This window comes from Oncorhynchus masou, chromosome 24 (assembly GCF_036934945.1).
Source record: "Oncorhynchus masou masou isolate Uvic2021 chromosome 24, UVic_Omas_1.1, whole genome shotgun sequence".
NCBI classification, from domain to species: domain Eukaryota; kingdom Metazoa; phylum Chordata; class Actinopteri; order Salmoniformes; family Salmonidae; genus Oncorhynchus; species Oncorhynchus masou.
The window spans coordinates 39,174,354-39,193,307 of NC_088235.1; the positions used below are offsets into that span (position 1 = coordinate 39,174,354).

Consider the following 18,954-nt stretch of genomic DNA (forward strand, 5'->3'; position numbering starts at 1 on the left):
GGTCTACCAGGAGAAATATGAGGCCTTTATTCATCATATCCCACTGAGATTGTGCTGCCACACGCGTAACACCAGGACACTTTACTCTTTAAAATGCACTTCCTTGCACTTTCATTACCTCACACAGTCCCAGGTATGCTCTCAAAACTGAAAACTCAAAGAGCCATGGCACCATTCTAAAAGGAAAGAAAACCATTGTAAGTTCTGTATATACTTTTTAATAGGGGCATTTTATATGTCATACTTTTTTCAGCATTTTAAACAAACATTTAGGAATATCCTATTTAGGCCTTTTTCATAATTATTTGTTTATAACCTACACATTATCTTGGGGCACAAACCAATCTGTTAGCCTGAAGTCAGTGTGATTGTGTGAACTCCGCCCTGTCGATGCGTCATGCGAACTAAATCACACGCGCACACACTTTTCTTCTCACATTGTGAAAATGCGACGTAGACTTCCGAGTGAAAAGTTTTCATTCTGGAGCTATTGAAGTGAGTGCTAGGCTACTTCCCAAGTTTTTCCTGCTTCTATGTGTAATACTTTTTAAACGAAATTGTAGTGTATTGAAAATCACGTCATATAAAGTAGGCTACTGAGAGAAGTTAGAATTTTTAACACCTCTCATAAATATGCGTTGATTGGATTGAGAGTTTCCTGTAGCGCCGGTTGATATTTTGACTAGCTAACGTTACTGGATCACGTTTTCCTGCTGAGGGAAAACTATTTGACAGCTAGCCTAATAGGTATATTGCTCTCTTGCGAAAGTGACATTTAAGCTACAAATAGGCCTATGCACTAATTTGTTGAAGGGTGCCTTCAAAGAGATTAAATGTGCATTTCATTGTGAAGACAGTAGGCAATATAACAATATATGCCATACCAGTGCATTCTGATGGAAATATTGTAGGTGCAGTCTAAACCTAAAAGATGTGGCGCTGAAAATAGCCATAGGCTATATATATATATCAACCAAAGTAATGTAATCAATAGACACGCACAACTTGGAGCAGAAATATGTAATTTTACAGTAGCCTATACTGTAGGTGAAAATATACAAGTATTAATCGTTTACACAGGACATTCTTCTGACATTTTTGTCAAGTGTGATTTGTTTTTGTAGGCTTTGTGAGACCTGAAGATGAAGCCAGTAATAGTTGTGCATGGCGGTGCATGGGCCATCCCGGATGATATGGCTAAGGCATCAGTGGATGTGAAGTCTACAGCTACTGCAGGCTTTCTGGCTATGAAGAGAGAAGGCAGTGCATTGGATGCTGTTGAGCTGTCTGTTAGGGCCTTAGAAGATAACCCAACCTTTGATGCAGGTACTTTCCCTGTGCTGCTGGTGTGGTGATTTGAATTTTATCTCCAATGGTGATAGTTCTCTATTGAAACATATCATAGATATTTTCATATTTTTTTGCAGAGATCAAAATAAGTTAAAATTTCATTCAAATTAAATGTAAATGTTTTACAATTGGTTCAACATAAACGTTTACTTTAAGCTTCAATTATATAGCTTGTAAACTCCATTTGCGATAGTGAATTCTCCCTGGTCTCATATTCAGATGCATTTTAGTGACAGGCTCATGATTTTTTTTAAATCAATAATTCAATGAAGTTTTATTTCAGCTAATGCCACATTTAAAACACTACCCACTGACCCTATTTAACTTTATAATCTTAAGCATTTTTCACAGTGGGCCTGAATATTTTCCCATTTTCTGATGTAATTTCCAAAGGTAGAATATGGTAGTATTCAAATGAGAAGGGTATCATGACATGTGATAAGTTCCATGTAACACATGTCATCTCTCTCACATTCCACTGTATTTCCTTTTGTACTTCTGACACCTCGATCACTCTGACAGCGTCATTACATTTTGGAACATCAGAAGTACATTCATTTCCAATGGAATGCTGTGTTTTCCTTGCAGCATTGTGTTGCTGAGGCAGTTGCAGTGCGTTCTGTGTGGTGGATACGTTGGATTTATTGAACGTATGTGTAGACTGCTATGATAGAAATGGCAGCAGAAGGTGAATGATGAATTTTTGTTGCATGCATATCCAGATGATGCTGCGTACTATTTTGCGCTACGATCTGTGGGATCAAGGCGTAAGGAGTCTACTTAACGATCAGTCTAATGGCATTGAACGGTTTGGAGCAATCATCGGATTACACCAAACCATAGGGAAGCACAAGACACTTCATTAACACACTCAGCTTATCGGGACCCATCTAGTTTGTGATGGCTAACTGCCACATTAGGTGAAATGCCAGATCCTCTTTAAGGCATTGTAGCGAAATCAGCACTTCATCACAGGATAATTGTATACACTGAAGCAGTTGGCACTCAGGAGCAAGGTCTAATCAATAGGCGACTAATGCAATCTCACTTTGGGGGGAAAGACTGCAAGTTACAATGACCTCTGGGTGTAGTGAAGAGACCTGATATTGTGTTATTACACAGCAATAGGCATCTCTTTGTACTCCATTGACATTGATAAACATTTCTCTCAACACACTGTTAGGAAGAAGAAAGTGTTTCAAAATATGCAACTACGCTGCCACAAATATCAATAGATTTTCAATTTGTCTGAAGTAAGAAATGACAAAAAAAATACTATTTATTTTGGTGTTGAATGACACACTCTTGACCAACTCTTTCCTTTAGTCATGGTCTGAGAGAACCTGACCCCTGATGAATGTGACCCACCATTTCATTGGATTTTGGATTTTGTTCCCTCTTCGTCCTGTTGCGATCAGTGCTTTTTGAGGTTGGTTTGTATTCGGGTCGATTTTGAAAATGTAAAAAATCACTGTTTTCCATTTCGGGTTTTATTTTTTGCAATAAATGCACTATGCATTATGTGGTTTGAATGCTGTAACACAAAATACAACAATTAATAAGAATCTCATAATGGCAGTGACTGCCCATTACTGCTTATACCTTATTGACCTTCATTTATTTACGTTACTTTACTTTAGTAAAATATTTCAGTTGTTGTGTATATTACAATTGTTATATTTGATGACTTTATTATTTAATTCCAAGTCATCATCTCATCTCTATAAAGCTGCTGCCTATACTGTCTGATAAAATAGCTTCCTCAAAGCTTGGCGGACAGGAGATTTGGGCCTGTAACCGAAAGGTTGCTGGATTGAATCCCCGAACTGACGAGGTAAAAATCTGTTGTTCTGCACCTGAGCAAGGCAGTTAACCCACTGTTCCCCTGGCGCCGAGGACGTGGATGTGGATTAAGGCAGCCCTCCGCACCTCTCTGATTCAGAGGGTTTGGGTTAAATGCTGAAGACACATTTCAGTTGAATGTAGGTATCACCTTTTCCATTTCCCTAAATAATGCATACTTTTACGACACCTGAAAACCAACTCTCAATCACTTAGATTATGTACAGTTGAAGTCAGAAAAATAGCAGAGAGAATTATCTATTTCAGCTTTATTTATTTCATCACATTCCCAGTAGGTCAGAAGTTCACATACACTCAATTAGTATTTGATAGAATTGCCATTAAATTGTTTAACTTGGGTCAAACGTTTCGGGTAGCTTTGCACAAGCTTCCCACAATAAGTTGGATGAATTTTGTCCCATTCCTCCTGACAGAGCAGATGTAACTGAGTCAGGTTTGTAGGCCTCCTTGCTCGCACACGATTCTTCAGTTCTGCCCACATATTTTCTATAAGATTAAGGTCAGGGCTTTGTGATGGCCACTCCAATACCTTGTCTATGTTGTCCTTAAGCCATTTTGCCACAACTTTGGAAGTATGCTTGGGGTCATTGTCCAATTGGAAGACCCATTTTATTTATTTGTTATTTTACCAGTTAAGTTGACTGAGAACATGTTCCAATTTGCAACCAAGCTTTAACATCCTGACTGATGTCCTGAGATGTTGCTTCAATATATCCACATAATTGTCCTCCCTCATGATACCATCTATTTTGTGAAGTGCATCAGTCCCTCCTGCAGCAAAGCACACCCATAACATGATGTTGCCACCCCCATGCTTCAATGTTGGGATGGTGTTCTTCAGCTTGCAAGCCTCCCCTTTTTCCCCCAAACATAACGATGGTCATTATGGCCAAACAGTTCTATTTTTGTTTCATCAGACCAGAGGACATTTCCCCAAAAAGTACGGTCCCCATGTGCAGTTGCAAACCGTTGTCTGGCTTTTTTTATGGCGGTTTGGAACAGTGGCTTCTTCCTTGCTGAGCGGCCTTTCAGGTTATGTCGATATAGGACTTGTTTTGCTGTGGATATAGATACTTTTGTACCTGTTTCCTCCAGCATCTTCACAATGTGCTTTGTTGTTGTTCTGGGATTGATTTGCACTTTTCGAACCAAAGTATGTTCATCTCTAGGAGACAGAACACGTCACCTTCCTGAGCGGTATGATGGCTACGTGGTCCCATAGTGTTAATACTTGCATACTATTGTTTGTACAGATGAACGTTGTACCTTCAGGCATTTGGAAATTGCTCCCAAGGATGAATCAGACTTGTAGAGGTCTATAATTTTTTTCTGAGGTCTTGGCTGATTTCTTTTGAGTTTCCCATGATGTCAAGCAAAGAGGCACTGAGTTTTAAGGTAGGCCTTGAAATCCATCCACAAGCACACCTCCAATTGACTCAAATTATGTCAATTAGCCTATCAGAAGCTTCTAAAGCCATGACATAATTTTCTGGAATTTTCCAAGCTGTTTAAAGGCACGGTCAACTTAGTGTATGTAAACTTCTGACCCACTGGAATTGTGATACAGTGAATTAGAAGTGAAATAATCTGTCTGTAAGCAAGTGAAATAATCTGTCTGTAAGCCATTTTTGGAAAAGTTACTTGTGTCAAGCACAAAGTGGATGTCCTAACTGACTTACCAAGACTATTGTTTGTTAACAAGAAATTTGTGGAGTGGTTGAAAAATGAGTTTTAATGACTCCAACCTAAGTGTATGTAAACTTTCAACCTTATATTCAGGTAGAGATACCTCGTGAAGCAACTTCTCTCATCCCTCTCATCATGCATTCTTCGGTCTTTTCTTGTTTTCTCCTTGTCTTCCCCACACTAACCTAATGTAACAGGCGTAAAAGAAACACACAGACCGGACAAGTAGGCGCGCAATGGATTATGGTCATTGTGGTTAACCATGTTTTCTGCGCTAAACTATGTAGAATATTGGCCTGTTGGAAACTACAGTTCCCTATGATTTATCTCAACAGAAACTGCACAATGTGCTCATTGAGTTCAAATAATTTAACCAATGTTGGCCAATTAGTTGTTTAAGAATGAAAATGTTGGTTAAATTGCTCAGCACTAGGTGCCAGGTTAATTAACCGTCTTTAGAAATATCCCACCTTTGTTTGTGTCACCCTTTTACAACCTTTTGTGCTTCTTTCCCAGTACTAAAGGGCTTTTATTCTGCTAACCGAATATAGCACTTCACTCCTCTGAGCTGCTGAAAGTGCAAAGTGTAGGAAAGTATTCAGACCCCATGACTTTTTCCACATTTTTTTTGTTTAAATCCTCAGCAATCTACACACAATACCCCATAATGATGAAGTGAAAAAAGGTTTTTAGAAATGTTTGCTAATTTATTAAAAACGTAAAACGTAAATATTACATTTACATAAGTTTTCAGACCCTTAGCTATGCGATTTGAAATTGAGCTCAGGTGAATCTTATTTCCATTGATCATCCTTGTGATATTTCTACAAGGCCACTTGTGGTAGATTCAATTGATTGGAAAGTGATACACCTGTCTTTATAAGGTCTTACAGTTGACAGTGCATGTCAGAGCATAAACCAAGCCATGAGGCCGAAGGAATTGTTCGTATAGCTCCGAGACAGGATTGTGTCAAGGCACAGATCTGGGGAAGGGTACCAAAAGACGTCTGCAGCATTGAAGGTCCCCAAGAACACAGTGGCCTCCATCATTCTTAAATGGAAGAAGTTTGGAACCACCAAGACTCCTATAGCTGGCCGCTTGGCACTCTGCCAATCAGGCCTTGGCACTCTGACAATCAGGCCTTTATGGCCAGACAGAAGACACTCCTCAGTAAAAGGCACATCCCGCTTGCCACCGGCAGTCTTGGTGACTCTCAAACCATTCTCTGATCTGATGGAACAAAAAGTCAACTCTTTGGCATGAATGCCAAGCATCACGTCTGGAGGATACCTGGCACCATCATGCAGTGGGGGTGTTTTTCAGTGGCAGGGACTGGGAGACTAGTCAGGATTGAAGCAAAGATGAACAAAGCAAAGTACAGAGAGAGATCCTTTTTTTTAACCAATTCTCCCCAATTGGTAGTTACAGACTTGTCTCATTGTTGCAACTCCTGCACAGACTCAGGGAGGCAAAGGTCGAGAGCCATGCATCCTCTGAAACACAACCCAACCAAGCCACACTGCTTCTTGACACAATGCACATCCAACCCAGAAGCCAGCCGCGCCAATGTGTCAGAGGAAACACCGTACACCTAGCAACCTGATCAGTGTGCACTGCACCCGTCCCACCACAGGAGTGCACAATGGGACAAGGATATCCCTGCCGGCCTAACCTGGACAACGCTGGGCCAATTGTGCGCTGCCCTATGAGCCTCCCGATCGCAGCCGGCTGTGATAGAGCCTAGGCTTGAACCCAGAATCTCTGGTGGCACAGCTAGCACTGGGATGCAGTGCCTGAGACCACTGCGCCACCCAGGAGGCCACAGAGAGACCCTTGATGAAAACCTGCTCCAGAGAGCTCAGGACCTCAGACTGGGGCGAAGGGTCACCTTCCAACAGGACACTGACCCTAATCACACAGCCAAGACAACGCAGGAGTGGCTTCGGGATAACTCTCTGAATGTCATTGAGTGGCCCAGCCAGAGCCCAGACTAGAGGTCGACCGATTATGATTTTTCAACGCCGATACCGATATCAATTATTGGTGGACCAAAAAAAGCCGATACCGATTTTATATATATATATATATTTCTAATACTGAATGAACAATGAACACTTTTATTTTAACTTAATATAATACATCAGTAAAAATCCATTTAATCTCAAATAAATAATGAAACATGTTCACTTTGGTTTAAATAATGCAAAAACAAAGTTTTGGAGAATAAAGTAAAGGTGCAATATGTGCAATGTAAGAACGCTAACGTTTAAGTTCCTTGCTCAGAACATGAGAACATATGAAAGCTGGTGGTTCCTTTTAACAATATTCCCAGGTAAGAAGTTTTAGGTTGTAGTTATTATAGGACTATTTCTCTCTATACCATTTGTATTTCATATACCTTTGACTATTGGATGTTCTAATAGGTACTTTAGTATTGCCAGCCTAATCTCTGGAGTTGATAGGCTTGAAGTCATAAACAGCGCAATGCTTGAAGCATTGCGAAGAGCTGCTGGCAAACGCAGTCAAGTGCTGTTTGAATGAATGCTTATGAGCCTGCTGCTGCCTAGCACCGCTCAGTCAGACTGCTCTATCAAATCATAGACTTAATTATAATATAATAACACACAGAAATACGAGCCTTGGGTAATAAATATGGTCAAATCCGGAAACTATCATTTCGAAAACAATTTGCTTATTCTTTCAGTGAAATACGGAACTGTTCCATATTTTATCTAACGGGTGGCATCCATAAGTCTAAATATTCCTGTTACATTGCACAATCTTCAATGTTATGTCATAATTACATAAAATTCTGGCAAATTAGTTTGCAACGAGCCAGGTGGCTACATATACCCTGACTTTGCCTGCAATGAACGCAAGAGAAGTGACACAATTTCCCTCATTCAATATTGCCTGCTAACATGAATTTCTTTTAACTAAATATGCTGGTTTAAAAAAATATACTTCTGTGTATTGATTTTAAGAAAGGCATTGATGTTTAGGGTTAGGTATACATTGGTGCTATGACAGTGCTTTTTTCGCAAATGCGCTTGTTAAATCACCCGTTTGGCGAAGTAGGCTGTGATTCAATGATAAATTAACAGGCACCGCATCGATTATATGCAACGCAGGACAAGCTAGATAAACTAGTAATATCATCAACCATGTGTAGTTAACTAGTGAGTATGTTAAGATTGATTGTTTTTATAAGATACGTTTAAGGCTAGCTAGCACCTTACCTTGGCTCCTTTCTGCACTCGCATAACAGGTAGTCAGCCTGCCACGCAGTCTCCTCGTGGAGTGCAATGTAATCAACCATGATCGGTGTCCAAAAATGCCGATTAACGATTGTTATGAAAACTTGAAATCGGCCCTAATTAATTGGCCATTCCGATTAATCGGTCGACCTCTAGCCCAGACCCGATCAAACATCTCTGGAGAGATCTGAAAGTAGCTGTGCAGCAACGCTCCCCATCCAAGTTGACAGAGCTTGAGAGGATCTTCAGAGAAGAATAGGAGAAACTCCCCAAATACAGGTGTGCCAAGTTTGTAGTGTAAATTTTAGGCTATAACGTAACAACATGTGGAAAAAGTCAAGGGGTCTGAATACCGAAGGCACTGTATAACATATGAAGAGCTATAATATCAGGCAATTATTTTCTGAAAACATTTGCAAAGGTGTGTAGATATATTTTACTAGGCAAGTCAGTTAAGAACAAATTCTTATTTTCAATGACAGCTGAGGAACAGTGGGTTAACTGTCTTGTTCAGGGGCAGAACAACAGATTTTTACCTTGTTGGCTTGGGGATTTGATCTTGAAACCTTTCGGTTACTAGTCCAACGCGCTAACCACTAGGCTACCTAGTTCTGACCACCACCTGCCGCCCCAGATGAATCACATTGATCAGGCACACAGATTTACCAGAGCTAGACATTGTGAATAATTGATAAATCACATGATAAAACAGCTTACTGAGAGGTGAAGAACCATTACACCTGGATGAGTTTGGATAGTAACTGATATGGTTGTCATTGATACAATTTTGAGTGTGAGTTCTGTTAGCTCTCCTGTTTTACGGTTGCATTTCAACTGAGTACTTTGCTATAAAAGTCAAGTCCCTGAAAATTATAACTTGAAGGCAATTTAAGTATTTACGAAGGAATTTGGTTTGAATGCAATGATAAAGATAGCTATAGGGGGCTATACAGAATCTACTGTGTATCTGGGCTCTTGTGTAAGAGATGTCATTAAATTGACTTCTCTACACATGGTTATTGCCATCCTTCAAAACTTGACCATTTCCTTTTAGCAGAAATCAAAAGATAATCAATGGAAGCTGGTTTTTGATTGATTTTAATCTCGATCCTTTCAGGTGATGAGAATTATAGTTTGATTATATGATTTACTCACAAGGGACATTAAGGAGTAACTCATTGAAACATGCAGATCTATTATGTGATGTAGCACTGAAAGTGATGAGATTATGGAGTGACGCTGTCCGTTTCAGATGTCACAGAACAGAATGAACAGAACTATTTGATCTAACAGCTAGGAGGTTATTAACAGGTAGAATGTGTAGGGCGGGAGGCATCTCTGTTCTCACTTGGCTACTTGGTAATCTTGTAATGCTGTCAACTAATACCTCACTCCAGATGCTATCTGAAAATGGATGGGAAACACCACTAAGATGAAGGCCTGTTGCAAAAGACTGACAGCGTATCGTATTAACATAACATCTTCCATGATTTATTAATTTGCCTGACACCTTCCATCAAAACAACTGACAGGGTTTATAATGAATTGTTTGGGATACAGACTCTTCTCATTTCCTCTGGTGAAGTCTGCTCAGCTGCAGCGGAGATACAGTACATATTTGAAGTCATGAATCCCCTTCTAGACTCTTTGAAACATAACCACACAGCGATATTGCTACAATTTTGTTTTCTGAATAGCCATTGTAAAGAATTCAATCTTCGGAGTCTCTGAAGTTAGGCAAGCCCAGACAAAAATAACAGGCTTTTTGTCTCCTAGTTTTATCCAACAAATCAGTGCATTATTAGCTAGTCTGACAATTCAAAGAACTATGTGTTTATACCGGTGAGATTACCCCTTTTTTCTGCATGGATTTATATTCTCAGTGTGCTGGTTTTCTACTGCATTACCCTACCAATTTAAAGATTAGATACTAACAAATCTTTCATCGTGGAAGCTAAAAAAACATGGTGAAACTTCACCTTGTCACTCAGGGAACACAAAATAGTGGCCAAATGTCTGAGAGAATGGATGATCTTGGGCTCCTGTCACCACCCTGAAAGACCATAGTCCTGCTGTGATCTGTTTAACAGCTTGGTATTAAAAATTCATCAGGGCATGATCAATGCAGCGATCAAGCTTCACTGGCCCTGTGTTCCTTCCTGTTATCTAGAGTGCACCTGGCCTGACAGAGAGAAATTACATGAATAACCATTTTAATATTTAAAAGTTTCTAATGGTGTTCTCCTGTCTCCCATTACAGTACACACAGGACAAAACAGAACATTAAGACCGTTCTACATTTAGAACAGTTGAGAATGTACAGGTAACTGCCAAAATTAAGGATGAAATGTGTTAAATGTGTCTTAAAAGGGTATTGGGCCAGAACAGCTTCAATGTGTCTTGGCATAGATTCTACAAGTGTCTTTCTATTGGAGGGATGCGACACCATTCTTCCAAGAGAAATTCCATCATTTTGTGTTTTGTTGATGGTGGTGGAAAACGCGGTGTCGGGTCCCGCTCTAGAATCTCCCATAAGTGTTCAATTAGGTTGAGATCTGGTGACTGAGACAGCCATGGTATATGGTTTACATCGTTTTCATGCTCATCAACCCATTCAGTGACCACTTAGTGCCCTGTGGATGGGGGCATTGTCCTCCTATGGGGGCATAGCCATGGTAGCCAAAATAATGGCATGCCCAGCATTTTTATATTTGACTGTAAGCATGATGGAATGTTAATTGCTTAATTAACCCAGGAAACACACCTGTGTGAAAGCACATGCTTTCAAAATACATTGTATCCCTCATTTACTCAGGTGTTTCCATTATTTTGTCAGTTAACTATGTATTTTTTATTTTAATTATTTCACCTTTATTTAGCCAGGTAGGCAAGTTGAGAACCCGTTCTCATTTAAAACTGCGACCTGGCCAAGAATAAAGCAAAGCAGTTCGACACATACAACAACACAGAGTTACACATGGAATAAACAAAACATACAGTCAATAAGAGTAAATCACACTCTTTTGGTAGGTGCAGCAAGTGACTAAACACTGAAGACAGATATCCTTAATTTCCTGGCTAAAGATTAAAATATTAAAATAGTATCAGTATTACATCCAATTCCATCCCCCCAGAAGTGTATCAACATCCTCCTCCCCATTATCACAAAGAAATGAACTGTATCGCGTTCCTCCTTGTTGTCCATAGAAATCTCATGTCAGCTATATAGGTGGAAATACCATGATAAAGGCTGATAAATATTAGATTGAACAAGACAGAATTGCACTTTGGATGAATGAAGGCCCATCACGGCTTTGTTTCAGGGGAAGGTGTGAGACTCATGGCATTCACACAACAGGTATGGATTTAAGATCAGATGTGGCTCAGATGTTATGGATAGTGTTACGGGACATAACAGGCAGGTCAAGGTTACCTGCCAGTCTTGTGAGCCAGGCTTGCTGATAGGCTTAAATGGGCCGTGATGCTACATAACCAGGGGCTAATAGATTTGCTCTGAGGGAAATGTCGATTTAGCATAATGGATGACAGGATGTGTCTAAGGCAACTAACTCACTGCTATATAGTGCCTGGGATTACTAATTTCTTCAGAAGAGGGGAAAAATTCCCAGTTAGATTAGTACCATTTTATTTTCATTTCTTTGCACACAATTCAATACTGGTAACACATGTAACATTATTACGGTCTAATGTTCAGAAAACAAACCTAAACTGCATCAATTTTAATTTTCTGTTTTTCTTTTTTATCCCCTATGCTTGCTGTCATCGAGATGCACTCAGACCGACCACATCATGTTGACAGACGGAGGTGCAAACATGTTTGCTGAAAGCGTTGGCATACCTGCAGTCCCTACAAACACCCTGGTGACAGAATGTGAGAGAGCGGAGAGGGAGAAGGCCAAGAATTATGCTGTTGAAGTGAAGGAGCTCTTCAACTCTCAATGGTAAGAAGAATCTCCATTCATTTGTTATACCTTGGCTTGGACATATAGTTTGCAACTATTCTGTAGCACAAACGTAAGAAATACCATAAAGTCAGACTAAATTATAACCTGCCTTTCTGACAAGTTATATTCACATTACAGTATGTTAAATAGGCTTTTCATCCTCCTGAAGACCGCAAAGTCATTACAGTAAATGAAAACGACATCACTGAGGCATTAAGCCTGCCATGCAGCGGAGCGCTGGAGAGATGTGCAACAACCACCCAGAAATCCTATGAAATGAATTCTCCCTCTATAGAGACAGCTGTTCCATCGCTGCACACTGCCAAGGAACGAGACAAGTTGACACAGTAGGGGAAGCGATCTGTGAGGCAGGCTGAATGTGAGAGAAGCAGCGGCAGGCTGTGTGATAGATGATCTGACAGTTACGGTGTGGTAATTCTGGAGAAGGCTTCCATTCCCAGCCTTCTATTCCCATTGAGTGACATGTCAGAGCTAAGAAACTCAGCAACACTGCAAAGTGGTGTCATTGTTGAACAACCCCAAATGATAAGCTTTTTACTGTATGAGAGATAGGAGAACAAAGAGAGGGGAGAGAAAGAAAGACGAAGCTGGGAACGTAATGGCCTTAAGCTAGTCTGCAAGTAGAAAGCCGAGATATTGATCAATTCAAAGCTGACAAAGTTAGATCAAGTAATTGTGCAGTGTTTTCTGTGGTGTGTGTGTGTGTGTGTGTGTGTGTGTGAGTGTGTAAATGTGTCTGAATAGAAGGATAAGAATACACCTGCAACACAGCCTTCTCATCTCCCCAAAGGAGATTGTCTGGTCAGACACTCACTACTTCGCAAATTTTCCATTTCTCACCATTTCTCAAGGTCTGTAGTTATCTGTAGAGTAACTCTGGCAGCCCAGCAATTTCTGATCTGCATGACATGGTGGAAGCACTAGACTCTATTGGGAAATTGTGAGTGTGTTGAGAGGCTGGAGATAGGGGACACATAGCCTGGGGTTTGCCCGTGAACCCACTCTCCGAGGGTGTCTCAGGCGGAGTTGGGATATGCAAAAAAACACATTTCCAATTCACACGTTCATAATAATACACGCTTGTACATCTGTTTTGGATGGGAAGCATGTGGACACCTTAACTCCAACAACCGCAAGCCCGGTGGGAAGAAGTAGAACAAATAGTAGGCTGTCTGGAAGTGCTGAGTGACAGTTGGCTAAGCTACAGCCTTTCCTCTCTCTGCCTCACCCTCTGCTTCCTAATTCATGGTGTCCTGGTGTTCAAGTCCAATGCATTGGCTCTTTATGTGTTTTAATACAGAGCCCTTGGAACTAATTTACTCTCAGACTTCATTTAAGGCGATTATGCCGAGACCCTTTGCCCAGTCGAATTGACCCTGGTCAGTATATAACATCAGTAGCGTGGAGATGACAGCGCACAGCTAGGTGTGTGCTGCTGACAGAAGTTGGCGAGGTTATTCGTATGCTCCACGGCTGTATTCAACTACAATGGTAATTAGCTGTTTCTTTTAGGGCCCACAGGGACATTATATTAGTTACATTTACACCTCAGCTGGCTATATGGCCCCTGAGGATCAGATTTCACTTTGTATAAATTATTCTTGCACTTTTCACTGAGGTCACAAGACATTGCATGTCTTAGATTATTCAAGTTTTATATCTCTTAAGGTACTACCAGAATAATGGCTTGGTGGTGAGTTAAAAAGTAGAATTGATCCCATAGAGTAACATGTTAGATAAAGACATCAATCTTCCCTGAGGATTCCCAGAATATATATACATTTAAAGATTCACCACAAAACTGCTCTTCACTTACAGGAGTTTGAGAGTAGAGACAAACACTTTCTGTTTTCACCTGAAACCTTGAGCCAGATCCAGCTATCAGTAGTGATGTAATGGCGCAATCAGCCACCTGTCAAATGTGATTGATGTCTGCCATCAGGAATCCTCCCTAACTGGTTCTCACAAATATTCCTTTTAAAGTGGTGGTAAACCACTTTACTAGCTAAAACATTAGTTTGGATGTTATTTGTTTTGCCCTTGAACTATATCACTTACCCATATACCTGCATGTCTTACATACAATGCTGTCTGTGTTGAGTACTTTCGTTTTTATGAAACCCTGAAGTATTGTATTTAGTTCAAGGTGTTGATTTTGCCAGGAACTAGTATCCAGAACAAGTATAAAAACTGAATACTAGTAAACGACGTCCTTGACTTCAATATAGTTGTCACGACTTCCACCGAAGTCGGCTCCTCTCCTTGTTCTGGCGGCGTTCGGCGATCGATGTCACCGGCTTTCTAGCCATCGCCGCTCCATTTGTCATATATACATTTGTCTTGTCTTGTTTCCATACACACCTGGTTTACATTCCGCCAATCAATCTGCTTGTATTTAACCCTCGGTTTCCCATCATGTTTTGTGTGTAATTGTTTCATGTTATGTGGTGTTAGTTTACGCGCTTTACTTTTATGTTTGAGGGCGTTTGATTTATGTAGTGCTCTCGTTTTTGGAACTTTATTAATAAACAGCCACTTACCTATTACCTATGATCTCCTACTCTGCCCACCATTTTGTTTCTTATTCCTGTGTTGAAGTTGCACATGCAACATTACCAGAACAGTCTACAGCAACAGCTCCAACAGTATCGTGGCCCCTACATGGAGAAAGAGCTACAGCATATTCTGCAGGTGATAACAGAGCACATAGTACAAAGCTATTTGTGGAAACTCTCCCAAAAACATCTGAGAATCTATCAAAACAGATAAACAATAGGGTTGACATTATGGTCAATTTAGTTTGTACCTCAATTTCTCCAAACCTCACAATGTCCTTTCACAAAATGAGAAAGAACATTGATGGTTCTGTACACGCAGAGGGAACAGCAACAGTCCGTTTTTTTCCTAAAAAATGTGCGGTGCAATTTCAGTTTTGACAAGGTAAATGCTCGCTGTGACAGAGGGAGCATTTACATAAATACTTCCTCGAAAAACTGCCCTTCAGAAAGCCTTCCTGCATATGTCCTATCATCAACTGCCTATATACAATGACCGGAAAGAGAAGATAAACATTCAAAGTTGTCCTGTATCTTGCCTACTGTATTCGTGCTGCATATCCAGAAATATACTGGAATACATTAAGATGATTTCTGGGGAATAAATGTTGAAACGCTTGTTGATAAACACATTTTGTGACAACAATGATACAACTGAGTATCCAAAACAAGTGTATAAACCTTACACTAGTAGGTGACTGACCTTGACTTCTAGATTTTTCATTGCAAGGTGCATAAATGAACACCATGTTTCCTGTGTAGATTGACCGTGTTGATCGTCAGTGCACCTTGAAATGAAAAATAAGAACTATTGTCCATGGTGTATTGGAGGCGAAGTCAGGTGCAGGAGAGCAGAGTATAATGAACAGGCACACTTTTAACCTATCCTCTTTCATGCCGTAATTGAACTGGATTAATCTGAACAGTTTATGTATGTTGATTTGAAGTTTTATTTGACCTTCTCTTGTCTCTGGTAAATAAGGGTCTGGTGGGTATGCAGACAACCTGAGTTGGGCAGTATCCTGTACTTGCCATGGAGAGTCCATCCTGAAAGTCACCCTAGCCAGACTCATCCTCTTCCACGTAGAGCAAGGTAATGTAAGCCTAATCGGAATCACTTTGTAATCATTCACAAAGTCACTTGGGTATCATAGTCACAGTTATCTTATTATTGAATGTAATATATCTACAATTTGATATGTGAAAGTAGGCGTTTGATAAATTGCCCATATTGATGATTGTTTTGATTGCCAATAAGGATAATTCTGAGTCTGGAATATCAACCTCTTAATTGTTGGGTCTGGTTAATGAAAGGCCTGGTGGATCGGATCGATTATGTGCCAAAATATTTTCCACCAACATAATTGGCCCACTTAACTTTGGCAATTTAATTAGCAAAGTGTCAGACAATCTGGTTGTCTTTCCCAGGCCAGACAGTATGTCATGATGGATGTGTCAGGTCTTTGCATTAGGAAATCGAATTATTCTATAACCAAAAACTCAGATGCAAACACAGTTCAGTGTCAGATTTGATATAGAGGGGTGTTTGAAACTAATGCACTGTCAAATACAGACATGATACAATAGGAATAGTTCAATGAATAGTTAATGAGACTGGGTTACATTCTCCTCTCTGTAATAGCTTCCGTTAATTAAAGTAATTTTGTCATTTAAATATCTAATTAGCACCTCCTCTTGGAGAACCAGAATGTTCAGAGGCCCTGGGAAACTTTAGAACAATTAGATCTACCGATACAAGAGACAAGTTGAGGTATCATTGTATGTATGGTTCCTACTTCTACCTGACAGCTCTAATATTTCAGATAAAATCTCTAAAATAGACTAACAGTATTCAATCTATGCTAAAAGTGAATAATAACAGCCTATCGGCTCACACGGCTGAAACCCTGTTTGAATTTGAATCAGCACCACAGAGTCCCATCTGGATTGGATCCTGCAAGTGACTTTGCCTCTTTTTCACATCCCTCTTTTTCACATCCTTTTACACCATCTGGTATGTAGCAATGGGACCTCTGACACAGAGACAGTAGATGCATCTAGGTACTCTCCAAAACTATTCTCCATGATGTTTTGTTTTCAAGCAGTGCTCATTCTTTCCTTAATGACATTGGTTGTTGTGCATAGCCACAGTAGCGTTACATAGATCTGATTTTTTATTTTTTTGCTCACAGGTAGTTGCACGTTTACACTAACATCAGCTTACGCGTGGCCATGCTCGGTGGATGCAAACATTGTGACGTTTTGACATTGCCACTGCCAATCATTTTTAATTGGCAAGCAGTAGAAAGAGGTGACTGAGCAGAGTGGGGCTGCAGTGGGCTGATAATGAGGCAACGTCTGTAGAAGGGTCAGCGGGGCCAGTGTTGGTTACATTGTCCTCTGGTAATGACACAGGGAAATGGGAAGAACGGCTGCTCTGTCTTCGTGAGAGGTTTCTTCTGCTTCGTTAAATGGCTGCACTGCCCACAGCTACTGTGCCGTTCCTTTCTTTAGGCTTTGAATTAGAAAAAGTTTTCTTGGTTGCTTTAGAAGTAGCCTAGATCCTAAAATGATTTCCCCCCACTGACAAATGACCTCGCACCTTTTATTATCATTGCAGTGACTTGTTTATAATAACAATGTGTTTTGACAAGAGTTGTCAGGCTGGCTTATGTTTCATTTCAATTGATGTGAATGTTAAATCTGACTGGGCCCGCAATGGCCTATGGTTTTAATAGGTCCCTACAGTAGTAATTCAGTCTGTATGCATGTGGGACCAACCATCAGTTTGTTTCCTATTTAAACAGGTAAATGTGCTCCTGAGGCTGTAGAGGTCTCTTTGTGTTACATGGGTGATCGGATACAGGGAGGAGGAGCTATATTAGTTTCCCGGACAGGGGAGTGGGCAGCCAAGTTCACCACAGAGCGAATGGCCTGGGCAGCAGTGGAGAGAGAGGTTCTGTGGTATGGTTTGAACCCAAAAGAAGAGTTCAAAGAGACACTAAGACAATAACAGCTTATTCTATATGTTGTTGGGGGAGGGGGGGATACATAGATTTTAAAAAGGGTTATTGCGGAACACAGTGCCAGATTGACAAATGGAGCCTACTTACTGGAATTTTGTTGCCAAGAGAATTTAAAGGACCAAAGAAATCTATGTGTTTGTGTTTTCAAAATGTTGTGGCATTTTATCACAGAATATATTTGATAAAAGCTTGGTCAGTTTGAGAGTTTTAAAATGGTTTAATTTTCTATGTAAATGTCATGATTTATAAATGTTTAATGGAATATGGATGTTTTTGTAATAATTAAAACCTGAGGAAAAAACAAACTTCATTAAAGCAATTTTAAATAAATTACTTTCTCTCATCAATATTATCAATTATTGAGCAATACAATGATGCTAGTAATTAATAACTGATTTATCAGAAACCTGCCAAACATCAAAGGCCTTTTTGGTATTTAATTTATATTTGTCTCTATTTCTAGCTAATGATTTAATTGTGACCATTACAATAACTCTGTGAGGAAAGGAAAAATATCCTACACATGAGCCCAGACTCGTCATTCCTTCATGTCAGGATACAGGGAATTAATTAGCCTTGGTTTCCCTCATGGCAGCTTCATTTTCATGAAATCACAAGTGCAATATACCAAAATACAGCTTAATTTATTGTTAATCCACCTGGCGTGTCAGATTTCAAAAAGGCTTTGCGGTGAAAGCAAACAATGCAATTATGAGAGGATAGCTCTCAGCCGACAAAACATTACAAACAGCTAGCAGCAAAGTAGATTGGTCACGAAAGTCAGAAAAGCAATAAAATTAATCGCTTACCTTTGATGATCTTTGTATGTTTGCACTCCCGAGACTCCCAGTTACACAATAAATGTTTGTTTTGTTCGATAAAGATTCTCTATATATCCAAAAACCTTTGTTCAGAAATCCACAGGCTTGTGCGGTCACGACGGGCAGACGACAATTCCAAATAGTATCCGTAAAGTTTATAGAAATATGTCAAACGTTTTTTATAATCAATCCTCAGGTTGTTTTTACAATAAATAATCGATAATATTACAACCCGACCTTAGCCTTTTCAATAGAAGAGAGAAAGAAAAGGTCTCGCTTCAGGCGCGCGCAAGCACAAATCTGAGGACATCTGGCTATCCACTGTAGCGATGTGATCATTTTCGATAAATTTTCAGAATAAAAGTCTGAAACTATGTCTAAAGACTGTTCACACCTTGTGGAAGCCATA

The 18,954-nt window shown here is 39.9% G+C and overlaps 1 protein-coding gene across 1 annotated transcript; it reads left to right on the forward strand.

Annotated features, from left to right (window-relative positions):
• Positions 1-1,142: 1,142 nt before the first annotated feature.
• Positions 1,143-17,744, forward strand: LOC135511383 (isoaspartyl peptidase/L-asparaginase-like). The gene is made up of 8 exons (XM_064932914.1): positions 1,143-1,326; positions 6,359-6,485; positions 11,946-12,119; positions 13,812-13,836; positions 14,742-14,834; positions 15,461-15,476; positions 15,681-15,791; positions 17,506-17,744. Exons 1-8 carry the CDS (start codon positions 1,143-1,145, stop codon positions 17,709-17,711), a joined length of 936 nt encoding a protein of 311 aa, XP_064788986.1. The 3' UTR covers positions 17,712-17,744.
• The last annotated feature ends 1,210 nt before the right edge of the window (positions 17,745-18,954 follow it).

Bases quoted from the DNA above. Each gene is read 5' to 3' on its own strand.
- LOC135511383 (XM_064932914.1), top strand. From the start codon at position 1,143: ATGAAGCCAGTAATAGTTGTGCATGGCGGTGCATGGGCCATCCCGGAT. The intron at 12,120-13,811 runs GTAAGAAGAATC...ATATCTCTTAAG, and splicing joins GAGCTCTTCAACTCTCAATG to GTACTACCAGAATAATGGCT. The intron at 15,792-17,505 runs GTAATGTAAGCC...CTATTTAAACAG, and splicing joins CCTCTTCCACGTAGAGCAAG to GTAAATGTGCTCCTGAGGCT.